This window comes from Zootermopsis nevadensis, unplaced genomic scaffold (assembly GCF_977971745.1).
Source record: "Zootermopsis nevadensis isolate Lab colony 2312 unplaced genomic scaffold, Znev_1.0 Znev_ptg000028l, whole genome shotgun sequence".
In the NCBI taxonomy this organism is placed as follows: domain Eukaryota; kingdom Metazoa; phylum Arthropoda; class Insecta; order Blattodea; family Termopsidae; genus Zootermopsis; species Zootermopsis nevadensis.
Window position 1 is genome coordinate 5,516,196 of NW_028259160.1, and position 18,709 is coordinate 5,534,904.

At 38.4% G+C, this 18,709-nt stretch overlaps 1 protein-coding gene across 1 annotated transcript in view; it reads right to left on the reverse strand.

Annotated features, from left to right (window-relative positions):
• mgl (low-density lipoprotein receptor-related protein megalin) overlaps positions 1-18,709 on the reverse strand; it is a 226,136-nt gene that overhangs the window by 45,706 nt on the left and 161,721 nt on the right. Inside the window, exons 4-18 of the mRNA XM_022076817.2 lie at positions 16,374-16,505; positions 14,869-15,123; positions 14,380-14,634; positions 13,175-13,291; positions 12,080-12,366; positions 11,096-11,334; positions 10,138-10,343; positions 8,881-9,072; positions 8,380-8,520; positions 6,961-7,170; positions 6,167-6,362; positions 5,168-5,421; positions 3,641-3,873; positions 2,064-2,271; positions 525-784 (exon numbers count right to left, since the gene is read on the reverse strand). Coding sequence (XP_021932509.1) covers positions 525-784; positions 2,064-2,271; positions 3,641-3,873; positions 5,168-5,421; positions 6,167-6,362; positions 6,961-7,170; positions 8,380-8,520; positions 8,881-9,072; positions 10,138-10,343; positions 11,096-11,334; positions 12,080-12,366; positions 13,175-13,291; positions 14,380-14,634; positions 14,869-15,123; positions 16,374-16,505 — 3,185 coding nt within the window. The remainder of the gene's footprint in view (positions 1-524; positions 785-2,063; positions 2,272-3,640; positions 3,874-5,167; positions 5,422-6,166; positions 6,363-6,960; positions 7,171-8,379; positions 8,521-8,880; positions 9,073-10,137; positions 10,344-11,095; positions 11,335-12,079; positions 12,367-13,174; positions 13,292-14,379; positions 14,635-14,868; positions 15,124-16,373; positions 16,506-18,709) is intronic.

The window sequence follows — 18,709 nt, forward strand, 5'->3', positions numbered from 1 at the left end:
AGCCATGGCTAAATTTGGGTAATTATATCTAGGTACATGACAACAGTATCCTGACTGAAAAATGTAGATGCATGGACTGGATCATCAGGAAAGCGATAATGATCAAGTTCCATTCTAATATAAACAGGCACCTCACTTGCATTATGCGGCAATAAAAGATGGTTTGAAACAATGTCAGGGTACATAGTTCCCTTTTACATGGCATTCCTCTCCAGTGGCTCTCATAAGGGCCTTCATTTATAGGTGCCCTAAGGGGGACCTTATTTTATTTTTATGTTTTTGCTTCCCTTTGGCATAGAAAAGACTTGATCTCTCCCTCATTTATAACTTCTGGCCAATCCTTCCAACCTTGCTATATTACTGTTTCATTTCCCAGCACTACTCATTTCTATCCTGAAGACAGAGATGACAAGTTCCTCAGAAATGTTGGTTTACACTTCCAGGACTAGATGGTATCATAATCCAAGAAATCACAATTTTAAAGCAACCTCAGCTTACCCATCACGTTGGATTTCATTCCGTACCTGGAAATAAGCACATGTTTTCTCTGTGCAGAAGTCCCCTTCATCCGAACCATCACCACAGTCATTCTCAGAGTCGCATTTCCAGGTCGCGGGGATACAGCGCCCATTCTCACAACGGAACTGTGAAAGTGCACAGGTCACGTTGACACAACCGGTCTCATCCGAGAAGTCACCACAGTCATTCTCAGAATCACATTTAAAGCTGCCAGGAATGCAGCGCCCTGTGGTACACTTGAACTCTCCTGATCCGCACGTAGGTTCTGCACAATCACAAGAGAGGTTCATTAATTTGATTCATTTTCATGCTGGGGTTAAACATGAGACTTTATGGTGAGAAGACAATGACTGACTAACTGATCTATGGAAGTCATCACTTTATTTTCACAGTTTAAGCCTTTCCATACTGCATGCAAAATGTCTTGTTTACAATTACTTTATCACATCCTAATATTTCAGTATTTTTAAACTAATTTATTAACATGACAGCACAGATGCAGTAAAATATAGTGGCCAGAAATGGGCCACTGAGTCTAAATCATGTCACCCATTGCTTAATGACATGAAATAAAATGAATGCTTAGTTCCATCAATTTATAGTATAGACATAAGCTTGTTGCATGAAAATAGACATTTGACTGAATTGTAAGTAGCCCTTCCTGTCTATATTTATGTGGTGTTAGTGGAGATCAATAACAGAAAAATATCTCACCAACTTCCAACACACAATGCAAATTATTTGTGACTTTTCAGGAATTAAAATTATGTTAGCTCTCACCACATATTTTTTGTCAGTATAAAATAACTTGGTTGTGTAAACAAATCTGGAAGTATTTTTTAAATTTTATTTTATATTTTAGTCTGCTTAACATCTTTACATTCACCCTAACAATCAAAATCTGCAAATGTTTTAATGTTATCTTTTTCAATCTATTTTTGTCTAAAAGGAGCCAAGGTTATCTTGTGACATCTTATGGAAAAAATTATATTTACTATTGGCAGAAGCTTCTACACGATGTCAACAGATGACCTACACTTCCCGGGCAAAGCAATCTGAACTTACAAAAATATGAGTGCCACCACACGTCACATTACTGTGAGTTTCGCAGTGAAAGAATTAACAGAAATACAGTAACAGAATGTATCTGTAAATAAAAACCAACACTGAAAATGTTAATGTTCAATTCAAAACTAATACATGTGGAATCTGTCCTGGACTAAGTGGCATTATGGCATAATTTTCTCAATTTACTTCATTTTCTGCTTGCCAGCAATCAATCCACAAATGTTACTTGTCTGTTATCATCAACAAAACAACAACAACAAAGCTACATAATAGATCCATTTGGGACCACTGTACCAAGGAAGTCAATCCCAGTCCTGTCAGTTTGAACTCAGATTTTAAATACTGAATAGAACTAATCATCAATCATTTCCACCCTACTGTTATGACAATTATTAAATAAGCCTTGATATGGGTCTTCTTTGAGGATAAAATTGTTCTATTTTTTCTCTATGAGGATATCTGTTGATGTTACTTACTAGTGCAGTTTTGTTCTTCATCCGAGTTGTCAAGACAGTCATCATCACCATCACAGACCCACGCTTTCGGTATGCAGCGCTGATTGTTACATGTGAAGTCCCAAGTATTGGGACAAGCTTGTACTGGAGGTTCTGCGTTAGGGTCTGCCTGACAAGTCTGGTTTTCAGGTTCCACCAATCTCTCTCCATAAGGGCAACCACACTTTGCCTGCCATCAACATACCAGACTGCTTCAACATTTTTGATATCTGCATACTAAATTACTCTGAAACCTAAGTGTCATAGTTTTCCAATGTACTATTAAAAAACTGCAGAAGGAATGCAGAAATGGTTGGGGGGGGTCCAATAAAAAGAAAGAAATTAAAGTACCACGAGAATTAAAGTACTGACCAAGAAAGTCATTTCCAGAAAAGGCAATGCACTTTCCTGGTATGTATAGTATGGTACCAAATGTTTTTAGGGCAAATAATATAGGTAGCCCTCGATTTGCACCAGTTCAATTTGCGCCGATTCGAATAACGCCGATTTTGAAACCAGAAGGTCAAAAAGTGAAAAAAAAATATTTTACTATTATTTATAATGTTTTACAATGTATCTCGTACTGATTCTTATACTAAATCGTAATTCTTACATCGCTGATTTTGAATAAAAATTATAAATACAGTCATCTCTGCAATTACGTATGTTTCATTAACGCAAATTTGCTCCAATGAGATCGATGAATCGGTAAAAGCTGTTTGTGAAATGCAAACTTTTGCATATGTGAGTTTGCTCTTATGCAGTTTCATTCCTGGCGCTTTACACTTTCAAAGGACTAATTTAATCTCTGCGGAGGTACAGGGGTTATTTTTACTACGCGATTTTCTATAGGTCGGCGTCTTACATGAATGCAACTATCGCATAACAGCGGAGATGACTGTACACATCAGTCACATGAAAGAATCGCAGTCAATCGTGGGGACCAATGAATTGCCGATTGTAAGTGTATAAAATATATTCTTTAAATTCCCTTCATTTTATTTATGTTATTTCAGAGCTTTAAATGTAATGCCATTATATTACTCGTCATTGTTTAGGTACTGGGAACGCGTGTCATTGACTTCCCATTGATTTACATTCTAAAAGAATTTCAATTTACGCCGATTCCATTTACACCAGTTCGTCCAGGAACGCATCCCCGGCGTAAATCGAGGGCTACCTGTAATTGCAACATCAGATAAGCAATTGCCTACAGATTGACTCTTACTTAGTTCCTCTGTGTAGCCGTCATTTTTACATTTCTCCAGCTACTCTCTCTCTACACCAAGTTCTATAAGGTTTTGTGAGTGATAGCTGAATTGTAAGTTAATAGTTATAGTACCATCAGCATTCAAAAATGTTAAGAAGAAAATACAATAAGGTCTACAGAAAACTATGTTAACAATTTCTGTGGGCTGTCCATTATGGATTATAAACAGTTTTACTGAAACATAGCGTCAACAAATTACAAAACAATGTAAAAAAACACAATACAGTAAAAAAGTTTTTGCTTGTCTCAGCTTTTCCTTAGGATGAAATCAGTTGAAGTAATAACTTACCTGCAGTTCTGTTGTGTTGTCTCTTGGAACAGCAAAACAGAGTTTTTCACAGCCACCATTGTTAACTGAGCAAGGCTGATTATGGTCAACGGTCTGCACAGAACCACTGTACACCTTCACACCATACAGACGATTTGTTTGTGACTCCCGCACCAGAACTTCTTCCAATTCTCCTGACAGTTTGTGTAGCTTGATAATGGCATCCAGTCTCCAGTCCGTGATGTACATCCAGTCTAACCAAAAGGTACAGTATAATAGTTATGGAACATTTATACATATAAATACAAGATATTCTTTGCAATTTAGCAGTGTTTAGAATTTCATGTAAAGTGGGGTTTACCAGACTAATACAAAACAATTTCAAATTCAAAACTTAACTTCTATCATCCATGCATCATGCTGATAAGTGCGTTCCAGCCGGACGTGTGTCACAGTAGCATTATACTGAAGTGGACCTCTATTTTAAGTAGTTATGACATTGTACTTTTGTTTACTGCTCTATATAGTATTCTGCTATGCTTTCCTGCTGCAAATTATTTATAATTTTCAACCCTATAAAGGTTACTGTCACCAAGAAAGTGTCATTTTCCAAGACACTGTCACGTATTCAAGGTCTCGTCAGCTCTGAGGCAGTGCCATCGCAGCCAGAAGAAGTAATACATAGTTTCTGAAATAAATATTTCATTCGTGTGTTCGTAGGTGCAAGATGATGGGTGTGTTCTGGGACTGGTAGACCAAAGCACTATTAGAAGTTCTGAATACAGAAACATAACTCTGTATTCTTTATGCAAGTAGGAAGTAATTGAAAACTCTCTCAACAGAATACATGAGAGAAGTTCAATATTGGAATATTTTTATTGTATAATTGGCAACACTGCTGAGGCCTGGTCATATTGTATCTCAAGGTCAGATAGTAACATGCTGTAACTGTTTTAGATTTGAGGTTTTCACAGCGGTGAGTATGAAGATTTCTGTCTTCTGGGTGTAAATGTGGTTCAGTTGTAGTTCATTTGTTCTGAGTAAATGTACTGATGTTTACAACTAGAAGGATAATTCACAGTGTGGAAATAAAGTTCCTCAAATATATTGATGAAGCAAGGTCAACTGACAGGTAAGGAAATTACATAAAAAACAGACTAAATATGATAGTGCAAGATGTAACACACAAATGAAGTAATCATTTTCAAAGAATGGATAAATAAAAATATATGAAATAAAAATTAAAATGTAGACCAAAAGGAAAACTTAATTTAAAAGACTTCTGACTGATTAAGTTTAGAATTAGGAACCAGGATAGAGCAAGCACAGCATCGACTCCATTTTATATGGGTTGATTGATAAGAGACCTAATTCATAAAAACGGTAAAAGAATGAAGTAGAGGTAAAAAATATCTCCCTTAAAAAATACTGTATACAGAAGCATTTTGCGGATTAAAAGCCTTGAACATGTGTGTGCATACAAAAATAAAATCTTTAATTTTCAGTATATTTCCTTAAACTTCAAAATACAGCACTTTATGAACTCACCTTTGTGAATAACTATTGAGAATGGATGCCGTATAAGTCGCGAGCTGACTGTTCGAATATCTGTTCCATCCAAATTAGAATGCTGTACATGGTCAAGCAAAGCATCACACCAATAGAGTCGATCAGTCTGAAAGTCCACTGAAAGTCCATTGGGCCAGCCTAACGTCACATTTCGGAAAACCACAAGGTTGCTGCCATCTGTATATGCTCTACTTATATTGGCTGGTCTGTCCCATTCTGAGAAGAATATGTACCTGAAAAAGCAATATAGGTAGCAGACTTTAATAACATACTACTTTCTTTAGATTATCATTGCCTTGAAGATTTCTTGTCTTCTGGGTTGTTGCACCATGTAGTCTGGTCGATGTTTACCAACGTTTCAGAGGTCATACTGCCTCTGTCATCAGGGCGATGAATCGCAGAGGAAGACCTAGAAAGTGCTACTTGGATACTATTAGAGAAATAGGACAGGCAAAGGGGAAAAGTTTAACACAGACAAAATTCTTAGCAAGGGATAGGAAAGAATGGAGGAGATGGACCGAGCAATCAACCCTGACGCTATAAAGGCACGATGGGAGATGAGAAAGAAGAAGAAGAAGATATAAAAAGTCTTGCTACAAAATGACTAATGCTCATTCTGTGAAATGTACAAGCAGAAAAGTGCTTAGAAATACATACCAAATTGTTTTAGCTATAATGTAAGAAAACCACTGAAAAAATATGTTGTACTCAGAATGAACCTGCTTACATTTATGCATTTCAATTTTTTCGCATCAGATCAATCTTTCACTTCCAGGTTATGAAAAAATCAAATAGGCCTACCTCAAAATGCAACGGTGCACTGGCCATGAGCTTAACCCCTAGTCTGCAATGCATACAGATGGCCTATCTTATTTTACTGTGCATTGAAATGATATCTCTATGAATGACGATGATAGGATTGTAATTTCTGAAATATATTAGGCGTTATCTTCCTTTTGGCATCAGCCAAATCCTTACCCTCTGTTAGGATGCACTACGATAGCTCGAGGTCTCTTGAGGTTGTTCAGCAGTATCCTCCTATATGTAACATTGCGAGTGCTCAAAACATTAAGCGTTCCTTTACGACTGTCAATGTAATACAAGTTCTTGGCCGCCCAGTCTACTGCTAGACCTTCCACTCCTTCATTCTGAGAAGCCAGAACAATCTCTCGGCCTGACAACAAACATTAATGACAGGTTTAGAACAATAACAACTTATCTTTTTAACAATTAATCTTCCATTACAAGGCAAAAAGTAAAAGGTTACATTTGAGACACTAAGATTTTCATTTCATATCTGAAGCAGAAGTGAGTATATGTTTCAATTTTCAATTTTCTCAGGTCTGTGGTCTAAAATCGAATAAATACCTCCCATTTTTGTACGCCAATGGTCACAGTCTTACAACATTAAAATTTTGCTCACCTTACATCTCAAGTGAACTTATACATTTGAAGACAGCAATAAAATGTTATGTACGCTAAGATGAAAGTGAACAGGAACATTACGAAATAATGTATTCATCAGTTTCAAGAAAACTAAGTACTTTCTGTGATCATAAACCCCTTTTTAACACTTTCCATGTCTAGTTTCTTCGAGGAATAGTAACTTCTGTAAAAGTAATGTTTCTACATTTCACTAATAACACACAATTTCCTTAGATGTTTCCATTGACTCCTACATTCTACAAGCAGCCCCACTGCAGCCTATAAAATTAATTTATCCTACCTTCCTTTCTTTTTAAATATAGTTTATGTATTGAGCTGTTATTCACCTGTTCCATTACGATGAATTCTGTAGATAACGTCCTGTAGGACATCAGAGTAATAGATGTACTTATCCTTAAAATCAAAATCGAGACCAACAAAGCGAGCTTTGCGTGATACAACTGGATCTATGGCATCACTGAATCCCTCAATCACAGGGTCCAAGACTCGTCCCTTGATGAATCGTTGCTGCGAATACATTAGAAATTCTTCAATAACTGCAAATAAACACCCAGAATACATTAATGTGTTATACACTTTAAGCTTATTTTTAGCAAATATCTTTTTGGAGAATATTCCTATATTATTTGCACATAAAATGTACTAATTCAAACAAAACAACTTATTTTAACATGTTAAGATTAATAATTATGTCATGGCTAAAAATAGATTTAATTTCTTGTTATATAAATTCCAAAAGTTTCTATAAGTGTTTTATTATATTTTAAGTAATGGTATCTCTCAGTTTAGTAAAATTCATAATAATGTAAACGAAGTTTTTTCTCTTGGTCTTATTGTATATTCCTTTCAACATCAAATTAAATGAACATTTTGTTAGAATATGCTCTTCTGGGTTACAAAACTTGATATTATTGTAAGTAGTTAACAATTCTGAAAACATGTTTCCTCTACTTTCTGGTCATGCCTGCGAACGGCTTTCCATTGCAGTAGCCCTGAAAACGGCTTTCTTATACCCTGTTTCCACTGACCTGGACAGGGTTCTTTCGTTCTTCCATGGCTCTGATTGGCCATTCTTCTTGTGCTCCCTGTCTTTATCCTTCTACCTTTCCTATGTCATCCATTTACATCCAAGACCTATTCATCCTACCACAAACACAGACACAGCTGATTTCTCAGAAATGGTAACGACCTTCAAGACTCAGAATGTCATAACCCAGAAGAAGATAACCTAACCTCACACTGCTATGAAAACTTCAACTCTCGTAGAAGCATTCCCTTAGATAAATATTTTCCTTTTCTTTCCACTGGCCGTCTATTACTTTTTAAAAACACTTATCATAATCGCTTAACCTTCTCAGAAGTCTATGAAGACAGACTGTAACCCATGTTATATTATACTGCTTCATAAAAATAAAACAATGTTTCTTTATTTCACGTTACAGTGCATAAATCTGATAACGGAGCCAACGTATAAAAGAAAAAAACAGTACCACATTTCATGAATAATATATCAGAGCACTGTACAGTCAGTTAACTCTCAAACAGAATCACTGGCATATCAGGGGGAAAACACATACACTTATGAGCACAAAGATTGACAACATCAATTTGTCTAGAAGTAATTTTGAGCATGTAGAACATAATAAGAAGTTTAAACCATGGTAATGCTGAAACAATTTAATTATAATTGTTTTTTTATTCATTTATAAAATAAACTTGCATATCACATATATTTTTAAACTTACGATTACAATGCCGCTGGTCACTTCCAAGCATCCAGCCGATGTTACATGCACAACGGTATCCCAACGCTCCTGCTCCTTCACCAGCAGTTACAATACACATGTGATCACAGTTACCATTTTGATTTCCACATGGGTTTGATGCTGAGGAAAACAAATACATGGCATGACAAAACTGAAACTGAAAAAGGTGAAAACAAGACATGCGGAGAAAGTCTGGGAAATGCAGTTCTCCATACCATTCATTATCAACTACAAAGATATTTACATAAACTCGTACTGTACATTAGCCATGAATTAAACAAGTATAAATTAATTAAGCTAATTATACGTATATGTACTTGATGCTATGAGTAGCCATAGATTTAGTCAGACAGCTGAACACTAATAATACAGAGCAACAAAATAACATTTGCATACGTACATAATTATGTTTCATTACTGATATTGTACACACATAATTAATAATGGCGAAGTATTAAACAGTATTGCTATGTTTATTACCATAAAGCTGAATCAGTCCATGCACAGCCTTGACACCCTTCGGCTCTCTTACTTCCCTCTTACGGTACACCACCTGAATGCTGTTGTGGCCCTGATATTTGTTAATGCTCATGATTCCCTGCTTTGTGCCATCAGACCAGAAGATATGATTCTCAAATAGTGTAAGACGAGAAGGGGACGGTACCGTCTGACCTGAAAGTACCATAATATGTTGGTAACGCTAATTTGTTACTCAGATATTCACAGTTTTATTATTATTACTAAGGCAAAAGAGTGTGTCTCTGTGGAACTGTGGTCATTAATGGGCCCACTGACCAGTTCATGGACAATACATGAACGAATAAGGAACAGAAGTGGAATGTTACTGGTAGGAGGAAACCAAAAAACTTGGATAAAAACCTGCCCCAGAGCCACTTTCTCCACTACAACTATTGCATGGACTGCGACGGGCATAAACTCAGGCCTCTGCAGTGAGAGGCCAGCAACTACTAACCACCTGAGCTGGCACAGCCATTTCATATTTTAACTGGGCTCCGCAGGGTGTGGGTGGGGCTTGACACGATGATAGGATGTCCATCAGTTTATTATCTTGTTACTTTATAATATTTTACCAACTGCTGGAGTTATATAACATTACATATGAGATATAGTAAAGTTATGAGTGATGAAAAAGTAGAGATGTGGAAAAGATAATCATGGCTTATTTTAAGGTATGCACACACAAAGTATGTTTATCCTCACAATCCTGCACACATTGATATAAATACATAACACAGACTCACTTTCTCCTTTGTTGGTCCACATCAAAAATTAAAAAATATGGTGACTCTCATTCAGTAATTGAGTACTTAACACAGACCAGTTGATTTAGATAAAGAACAAAAAATAATACAGAAAAAGCACCAATTATTTTCTTTTTGTTATTGTGAATAAGGTCCAGGCTAATGACTTACTCTGAGGCTAAATTCTTTGCTGTCTCCATCTTTTCCAATGACAACCATCTTATGAATATGAACAATGAATTTGGAAAAATGTGGAAGGAAATGGTTGTTGCCAAAGTTAAGGCAGTATAAAGGGCACATACCTAAAGGAATTGGACAAAACAGTGATAATAAAAGAGTACACCCAGACGCTGGGATTCACAACCAGGTTCTCTACAATGCAAAATGGAAGTACAGACCAATACACTTCAGCAAAGTGTGAAGAAACATTATGTAGTCAAACCAAATATGGTACGTGATGATTTGGCGTTATTACCTCGAACCACCAAGATCCTGTTGTTCCCTTCGTAGTCTACTGTCTCAATGTAATCAAGTAAGGAATCACACCAAAATACTCGCTTTGCTATGATATCAACTGCAACACCTGATGCTTTGTATGCAGCTTCAGATACAATGGCCATGGCATTTGTACCATCCATGTTTGCACGAATAACTTGAGTGCTATCAGCCACAAACATGTACCTGAAAGGCAACAAATGCACCATTAACTTCAACATCTAGAGCAGTGGTATTCAACCTTTTTTGTTCGCATGCCCCCAGATATAATTTCTCTTCAACTTTGTACCCCCAAAGTTGTTGGTGTATAATTCAAGGTATACATAGTATATAATCTACATCTAAAATAAATTAAACAAATTACATCCAAAATAATGTATTAAATAATAAGTTTTAAATGAGAAAAAGGAGAATCAAGATATTAAATAACAAATATATTATTGGCTATCATATAAAAATTAATAAAGGAACAAAGATATTTTAGCAAAGCAAAATTACATGTATAAATCCCGCCCAATAGTGTTCATTCAGGTTCCAAAGCAGTATGTGGAATAAAATGAAACTAGCCCCCCAGATAAGAATTGCATAAAGGAGAGAGAGAAATGGCGCTCCCAAGTTGAATGTCCTTACGTCTGGTTCTCGTGTGGCTAACCCTAAATCTGGCCCTGATTATTCAGTGTTTATCATAAAATAATTTTTTTTTAAATTTCACATACCCCCTAAGATGTCTTCGCGTACCCCCGGGGGTACGCGTACTCCAGGTTGAATACCACTGGTCTAGAAGTACATGATAAAGACATTACCCTGGCTAAGTTAAACAACAAAAATACTATTAGAAATAGTCATTAATACAGCCAGTATTTCCACGAAACCAGGCAGTGAAATAATCAAAACCCACAGAGTATGTAGACAGCACGTCTTTCAAGTTCTTGTCTTACCCAACTGTCGGATCCAGTGCTATATCCGCTGGATTGCTCAAGTTGCTACTGAGCACAACAGCGTGCCAATGACCATCCAGCTCAAAGACATCCACTTTCTGTCCAATAGCATCTGCTATATACAATTTGTCACCCACCCAGTCCACTGCAAGTGCAACTGGAGACCACATTCCAGGCAACGTGATGTCAGAATCAGACGAGACTGACGTACCAGATGACATCAGCTGTTGTGAATGAACCTGAACGACAAGAAGATGAAAAGGAATTTACAAATAAAACCCGAAATTTAACAACGGTACTCTGAAATGAATAAATCATTAGAAGCGATCAGAACGTAAGTTTGTAAGCAATCCATTTAAACTTCAACATGGATATAACGCAACATCATGGCACCACACAAACCATGTCTTCACATGGTTCCAATAGAGACTGGTGTTTTTAATATGCCATGGGATAAGTTTTTCTATTCCTTGTCAACAGAAGTTGGTGCCCTGATCTTTCAACCATCACTTAGGCTGGGGCCACACGACCATACAAAGTACGTCCGTTGTAACGCGCATCGTGACGTCCGTCAGAGAATTATGATTTGTAAGTACGGACAATACTATTATTATTTTCTTTTTCTAAATCCTTCCAAGCTGCCACGGTAATTGGCGCTCGCGTGGTGTCCTCACCTACGTCTGTACAAAAGTATGTGTGGCCCCGGCCTTATTCCCATGGAGTTACCAGTTTTAAATCTAAGATTTCACAGATCCTGCTTCATCATTTTCATTGCTCAAGCAAGAAAACAAAGCTAAAACAAGCCAAACCAGATGATAATGTAGGAAATCATTTCTTAATTGCATTGTCTGATGAAACCAGCCACCCTTTACCACCTTGCTCACTCAGTTACCAAACAGCCACGTACTCATTCACAGCTTTCCCTGATCAGCCATATTTCTATTAATTTAAATGAAAACAGTACTGAAAAGCTTCAAGTTATACCTTGCGAGTTTTCACATCTGACCAGTAGAGTTGATTGCGGCTGAAGTGGAAGTCGAGGCCACTGGCGCCAGTTGCATTTGCTACTAGCTGAACGTTTTGTCCTTGCGCTGTCATGCGCCAAACAGAATGATCATGAGCAAAGAACAGTAAGAGAGAGGAGTCATTAGGAGCTACGCACTGGGAGCGATTCTGAAGCGTATATCCGGGCATACAAGAACACTGGTATGAGCCATCAGTGTTTTCGCAGAGCTGCTCGCAGAAACCCCATTCCCGACACTCGTCTTTATCTGCAACATAAATAATACACTTCCGAATAAAAATTAAAGAATACTAACTAAGCCTTCTTCAGCAGAAATTACTACAGTTATTACTGTAATGTGCATGATCTTCGTGACTGTTTATTCTTCTTTATTACGACGTCTCCTTTACAGGAGGTTGGCGACATATTATGAACAGGATCCTTCCATCCTTTTCTCGGACTGGGACCTGTTCATATATGTTTTTAGGCAAGTGATACAGAAGTGGTTTGCCATTGCTTTCTTCATGGAGTAATTGTTAGGATGCCACAGAGAAATCGGGGAAGCCCCGGAGGAAAACTCCGTGTTGCCTAGACCACGGCCTTGCCCGACACAAGTTATAAATTCGGGCACCGCCGGGAATAGAACCCAGGACCCCAGGATTACAAGGCCAGCATTCTGACCGCTAGACCACCATGGCGGTTGTGACTGTTTAATGACTGACTATTTACAATGAACATTCTGCAAATCACACATGATATGTAAAACCTGACTGAAAATACAGTCTTCATCCTGTCATTCACCGTTTTGCACAATGTAACCTTGTTTATGCACAGAAAAATTATTGTGGTAATACTTGTACATCACAGCAGAGGTCCCTCGCTCTTAAGTAATTTTGGTAATGATTTCTTCATAGTCATTAATTTGTACTGGAAACTTAGTACAATACATGCTGGTGTGTTATAAATTTCTTCTGCTATTAACCTAAATGCCCTATGAGGGTTTATGCACAAGCATATTCAGAATGAAAATGAAACCTCATCAAAAAATTTTATCAGTAAACTTTAAATCAACATACCAATACATGACCGACTGTCATTAGCAACTTGTCGTCCATCAGGACAGTAACAGCTGCCACCTGTCAATGATGCTTGGCACTTATATTCACATCCTAGAGACTGACAGCTGCTGGAAGCTACAAGAGACACATAAAAATATAAATCAATCGGTCAAGCAATGAATCCATCAGTAAGTACTTGGACTGAACATATTAAAAATTGCTCCACTTAATGGTACCTGTACCTTGTCGTGGTGGTGGGGCTTGAGTACCTCAGTGACCCCAAGAGCTACTGGTAGGGCCTCCCTAGCCACATTGGTCGAGGGGGAGAGGTCAGACTAAGACAGGTACCCTGGTCCTCCAGGTTGGGGGTTGGTCGCAAGGCTAACAACCTTGCACCGTAAAAAGGAAGACGTTTCGAAACCTCAATCAAAGCCTCGGACAGACGGACCTAACAGAGGACCGAATGGAAGAGGAGAATTGAGGAGGCCATGGACCGAATACGGACCAGAGAGCCATAGAAGAAGATATTAAAAATGCAAAATTAACATTTTCAGAATTAATTTTGACATTCGCATATAATTATATCCCAATTCAGCGTCACATTTAGTCAGACAATCTTAAAATTATAATAGAGAAAGAAAAGAAGGAAGAATAATGGAATTAATTTTGTCGGGTGGTTTGCCATGTGTCCAAAATAACAGACCCCAAGAAGATCCTTGATCAGATTTCAGGACTTAGAACATTGCATTCAAGTTCAACATTTAAATCTGGCTATTTTTAAATGTAAACAAAAAAAAATGTAGTAGAATGTCAAATGTAGAAACTGTACGAGTCTGAAAGAGTCCGATAAACAAATAAATTAGTATTCTTTTCAAAAGGAAGGCACCACTGCATACTAGTAGATGGCTTATCACAGTAAATTTGATAATTTGGTTGCTTTTCTCAACATGGGGGCCCTTATTTATGACTCTACAACATTTCACATCTTCTGACCTCCAAGATTCGCATATGTTTGCATACGGATTGGTTCTCATACGACAAGACCCACTTCATTCTTTGTTGCGTTCAGATCTTGGCCCAGAGACAGGATACCAGGAGGTTTTCCTAATTCTTGTACCCTGTTGACTCATTCCCTTCATTCTTTCATGAGAGGAAGCGGCATAACAAATGCAACAAACGTGTGTAACTATCTGCTTCAGCAGAAATAAAAACTGTAAACTCACAACAAGCTGTTTCCTCATCCGCTGAATCCTCACAGTCCTTCTTGCCATCACACAATGATGAACGGAGAATGCATCGAGGAATTCCTCCGGGTCCTCCCTCGGGGCACAGAAACTTGTTTCCTGGACAAGCAATAGCCGTGCAGTTTTGTTCATCAGTGCCGTCTTGGCAGTCTCTGTAACCATCACAGTGGAAACTTGCAGGAATACAGAGCGCATTCTCACAACGAAACTGACCCACGTGGCACGGCGGAAAATCTGAAATCATGACGAAAATACGCCATAACAGAAACTGAAAACAACAAGCTCAAAAACAGCTCCTATAATAGATAACAGAAACAAAGACAGTAAGTGAAATAAAAATTAATTAGTGGCTCTTTTGAGCATAAATATCCATTTCATTATTATATTCATAATGTCGTGCTCGGGCACAGAAACAACTTGTCAGCTGAATATATAGACGTGTCTTTAACATTTCCAAAGGACACTCACTGCAGTTCTCTTCATCACTGTTGTCACCACAATCATTACGATGGTTACATTTCAGGAAGTTGTCAATGCAGCGCTGTTTGTTCGCACAGCGAAATTGGTCTAAAGAACAAGACACCCCGTGATCTGGAGGACAACCCTCTTCATCCCTTCGGTTTCGGCAGTCATAGTATCCGTCACACTTCTTCTCCTTAGGCAAACATGGCCCAGCCGAGTCCGGACCACAACGAACGTCTTCAGCTTGACACTTTCGATATGCTGCAACAAGATGATTTGGGCAAGTTACTGCATTTCTAAACCAGATCTGTCATTCTGTAATAGAAGACTAGAGCAATAGAAGCTGTTGCTGATATCAAGCAATTTTAGTCACATTAACAACGAAATTGCAAAAATTTACTAATTAACATTACCATGTCTTTCCACATCTGCAAATAACTTAAGAAATGCTTAATGTAATTTTATGAAATTTGATACTGTACAATTTTATAGTCGACGCTGGCGGACGGGCCTACTCTGTGTACCTGAGGTGGCACGGTCAGTGTATTTCTTTTGTTCGGGCTTTCAGTCCGATAAGTTCCTCGGTGCAGTCAGCATTATACTATCGCATAAGTGACTCGCTCCTAGCCTTCCCCAAGAAAATTCCACCGGCCAAAAACTACTGCGCCGACTATACTAAAAATGTATTGGCATGTGCCAGTTTTGGATGAAGTCAGACACTTCACATTGAACACCTACAAGTGTTTCTGAGATCATGCATAGCGTAACTCACTAAATGTTTACTGGAGCAAAAAAGTTACTAAAAAATCAGCAAAGAAAACAATATGCATTTTATGCCCATATGTCACATGGTTTTTACGTTATACCATCTCATAATTCAAGAACCACTGGATTCATCTTGATCAATTTTGCTCACCTGCCCCACCTACATGAACCATATGCCTGTACACCACTGAGCACGATTATTCAGCATAAGGAACTATACAGTTAAACAGTCATGACACATTTGTCTTATAAGGAGTGACTCGGATGTAAAACTTTTTTAACACTAAACACTGTACATATTTCTTCTTAAAGTCTAGTTCAGCTTCTTTGCTTTGATACTAACAATTCAGATTTGGGGGAGTGTCTTCCACATGAGTATGGTGTGACTGGACCACATAATGTATTAACATATAATGAAGCTGAATAAATTACAGTCAAAACGATTTCACACCCACGGCTCTGCTCCTCCCCACGCCATCCAATATGACGAACGTTGTTCTAGGCTCCACGATCACCTTAGTTAAGTTTTTTTTGTAATGAACAGGAAAACTACGGGACACTGCAAAGATTTGGTGCCTGGCTCCACAGTCAGTTGCATGCAGATCTACTCGTATTAGCTCGTCTATCGTAGAATTCATCCCGCAACGTGTCCTTGAGCCCTTTGAGGGGCACGGGAAATATTTCAATCCGGCCGCCAGCCAGTAGCGTTTTCAACGTGACATGCACGCCAAACTCAAGCAACTTACTGCACTCTGCCTCATCTGTGCCATCGACACAGTCCACCGTCATGTCGCACCGGTGATGCGGGGGAATGCAGTAGGTCTTGTTCCACATGTACTGACCGCATGACTGCTGTCCGGGCTCACAGTCGGGCGGAGCTGAAACAAATAGTTCACACTGTCATTCAGCAAAGTTTTGTTTTTCGACAATGATTATAACTTATCCAACAACCAGGCAACCGCCGCAACGCCAAACCTCATATCACCCCCACCCACAAGGGTCAGAGTTCATTTAATTTTAGTTTACTCCCGATGTAAATACAAGCACACTTCGAAGAATGTATCCCTCCACCCAGGCCGACACCTGATTCACTCAACTAAGACGACCACGTGCGTTTCGGTAACTTCCACGTGGCTGACGATAACAACACGTTCATATCCGAAAACTGTCTCTCCACCGGAACTAGCCTTACAACAGATAACATCCGTCTCATTCCAAATTCTTATCTAATCACCGGGCATGATCATCTCGCTCAGCACTAATTAACTCCATGGAAAAAAGACTTTAGAAAGATAATAATGGCTCAGCTAGCCAAGACATTTCCCTACTTTTATGTAAAACATAAGTTGATTTTCTTGTTCACAGCAGTCCACCACCGGTCCCTGTCCTGAGCTGAATGCATTCAATCTACACTCTTCATCCCTATTTCCCTAAGGTCCACTTTAATATTATCCCATCTGCATTTCACATCTCCCCATGCGAGCTATATGCCCCTGTATTTTCAGCTTGTTTACTTGAAAGTTGATAGAGGATCATCAGACAAACTAATAATCCAGTCCTTCAGAATATTAAAATTAGCCACGTCAACCACAAGCATGTGTAATACCACAGCCTTGTTACAGTCTCTCTCTGCTATATATTCTGCTTATCTACGCACTGATTACAAACTCCATGTTATGGGAGACGGTAAAGCCTTCGTGTTATTAGCTGGAGGAAATCTGCATGAATGCTTTTAGAGATAATACGAGTCGTGAAGCGAAAATGCACTACAAACTAGAGACAACTTGTCCACACCTCAGAGCGATAACGGAAACACACTACTGAAGAACAATATGCCGTGACGTCAGCCCTGAAATAAACACAGACTTCTGTTATCGTGTAATGTTCTGTAACAAATTAAAATGTCTAGGATCTGTGAACACACTACAATTACAAGCCTTCTATCTCCAGACTTCATCTCGAAGAGTAAAATTTGGGGGGAGTGAATATGATGTGTAAAGATATAAAGTTCTTCCAAAAGTAAAATTTCCAGACCTCAACTCTGGATAAAGCAGAGTGGCTGGACTCATGCACCAACGACTTAACCCCAGGGAAATCCCCTTTTGAAAGGTTGGAAAGGAGACAGAGCTGATCTGGATATACGTTTAAAGAAGGCGTGTGTGTGTGGAAATACTTTTTAAGTGAATTTCAGGAAGTTGAGTATTCCAACAACATGAGTCCTTAATTCTAAGCCAGGAAGTTGGGAAAGTCTTCTGATAAACTGTTTACAAAATAAAAGATTATTTACGAGGACCTAAATACTATTTATTTCCTTTGATACCTGCTCTTTTATGAAAGGCTTAATTACTTAAAAATTCACAAGCAATTTCATAACAACACATTCGAAATTTAATAAACGACACGCCAACTGCAAAAATGGGACATGGCGGTAAAGGTTACACGCAGAACAAAAAATATTGATTCCCAAATTGATCCATGAATGCTTTTAATAATTCTTTTCTGCCGATGACAGCAGACCAAGTTCTATGACGCAGGTCTTTCGAAGTTCCTGTCTCGATTACAGTTCCCACCGTCACTCACATGTGCAAGAGACCTAACGTTTCAGAGTTCATAAAGACAGACGGGCATGTGGTTTATGTCCATGTGTCGGTCCCTCCCAAATAACTTTTGAAAAAAATCAAGAATTTTCGTTGACGTTGAAATTTAGTATGTATATTGCGCCACTGAGGTGTATTAAGGTACAATTTGGCTGCACGCGACAGAGACAAGCGACCGAGGCAGGCGACAGAGACGGGAGACGGACACATCGCAGCTTGTCGCCACACACTTTTGAGGTGACGACCGAGACATGCGGCAAAGTGGTTGTTTTCTTTGTTTTGTTGAGACATACGTGCACATATTCTGTGAAAAATGAGTACAAAAATGCTTCTAAAAAGGTTACTCGAAGAAGAAGATGATGTGTTCCTGTGTTATTTGTTGCGAAAGAAACAAAGAAAACCCATGAGTTCAATATTCAAAACCAGACGCGAAGAAGGATCTTTCTGTCGGTGGTCAGTGGTCGGTTTTCTGCTACTAATTCTAC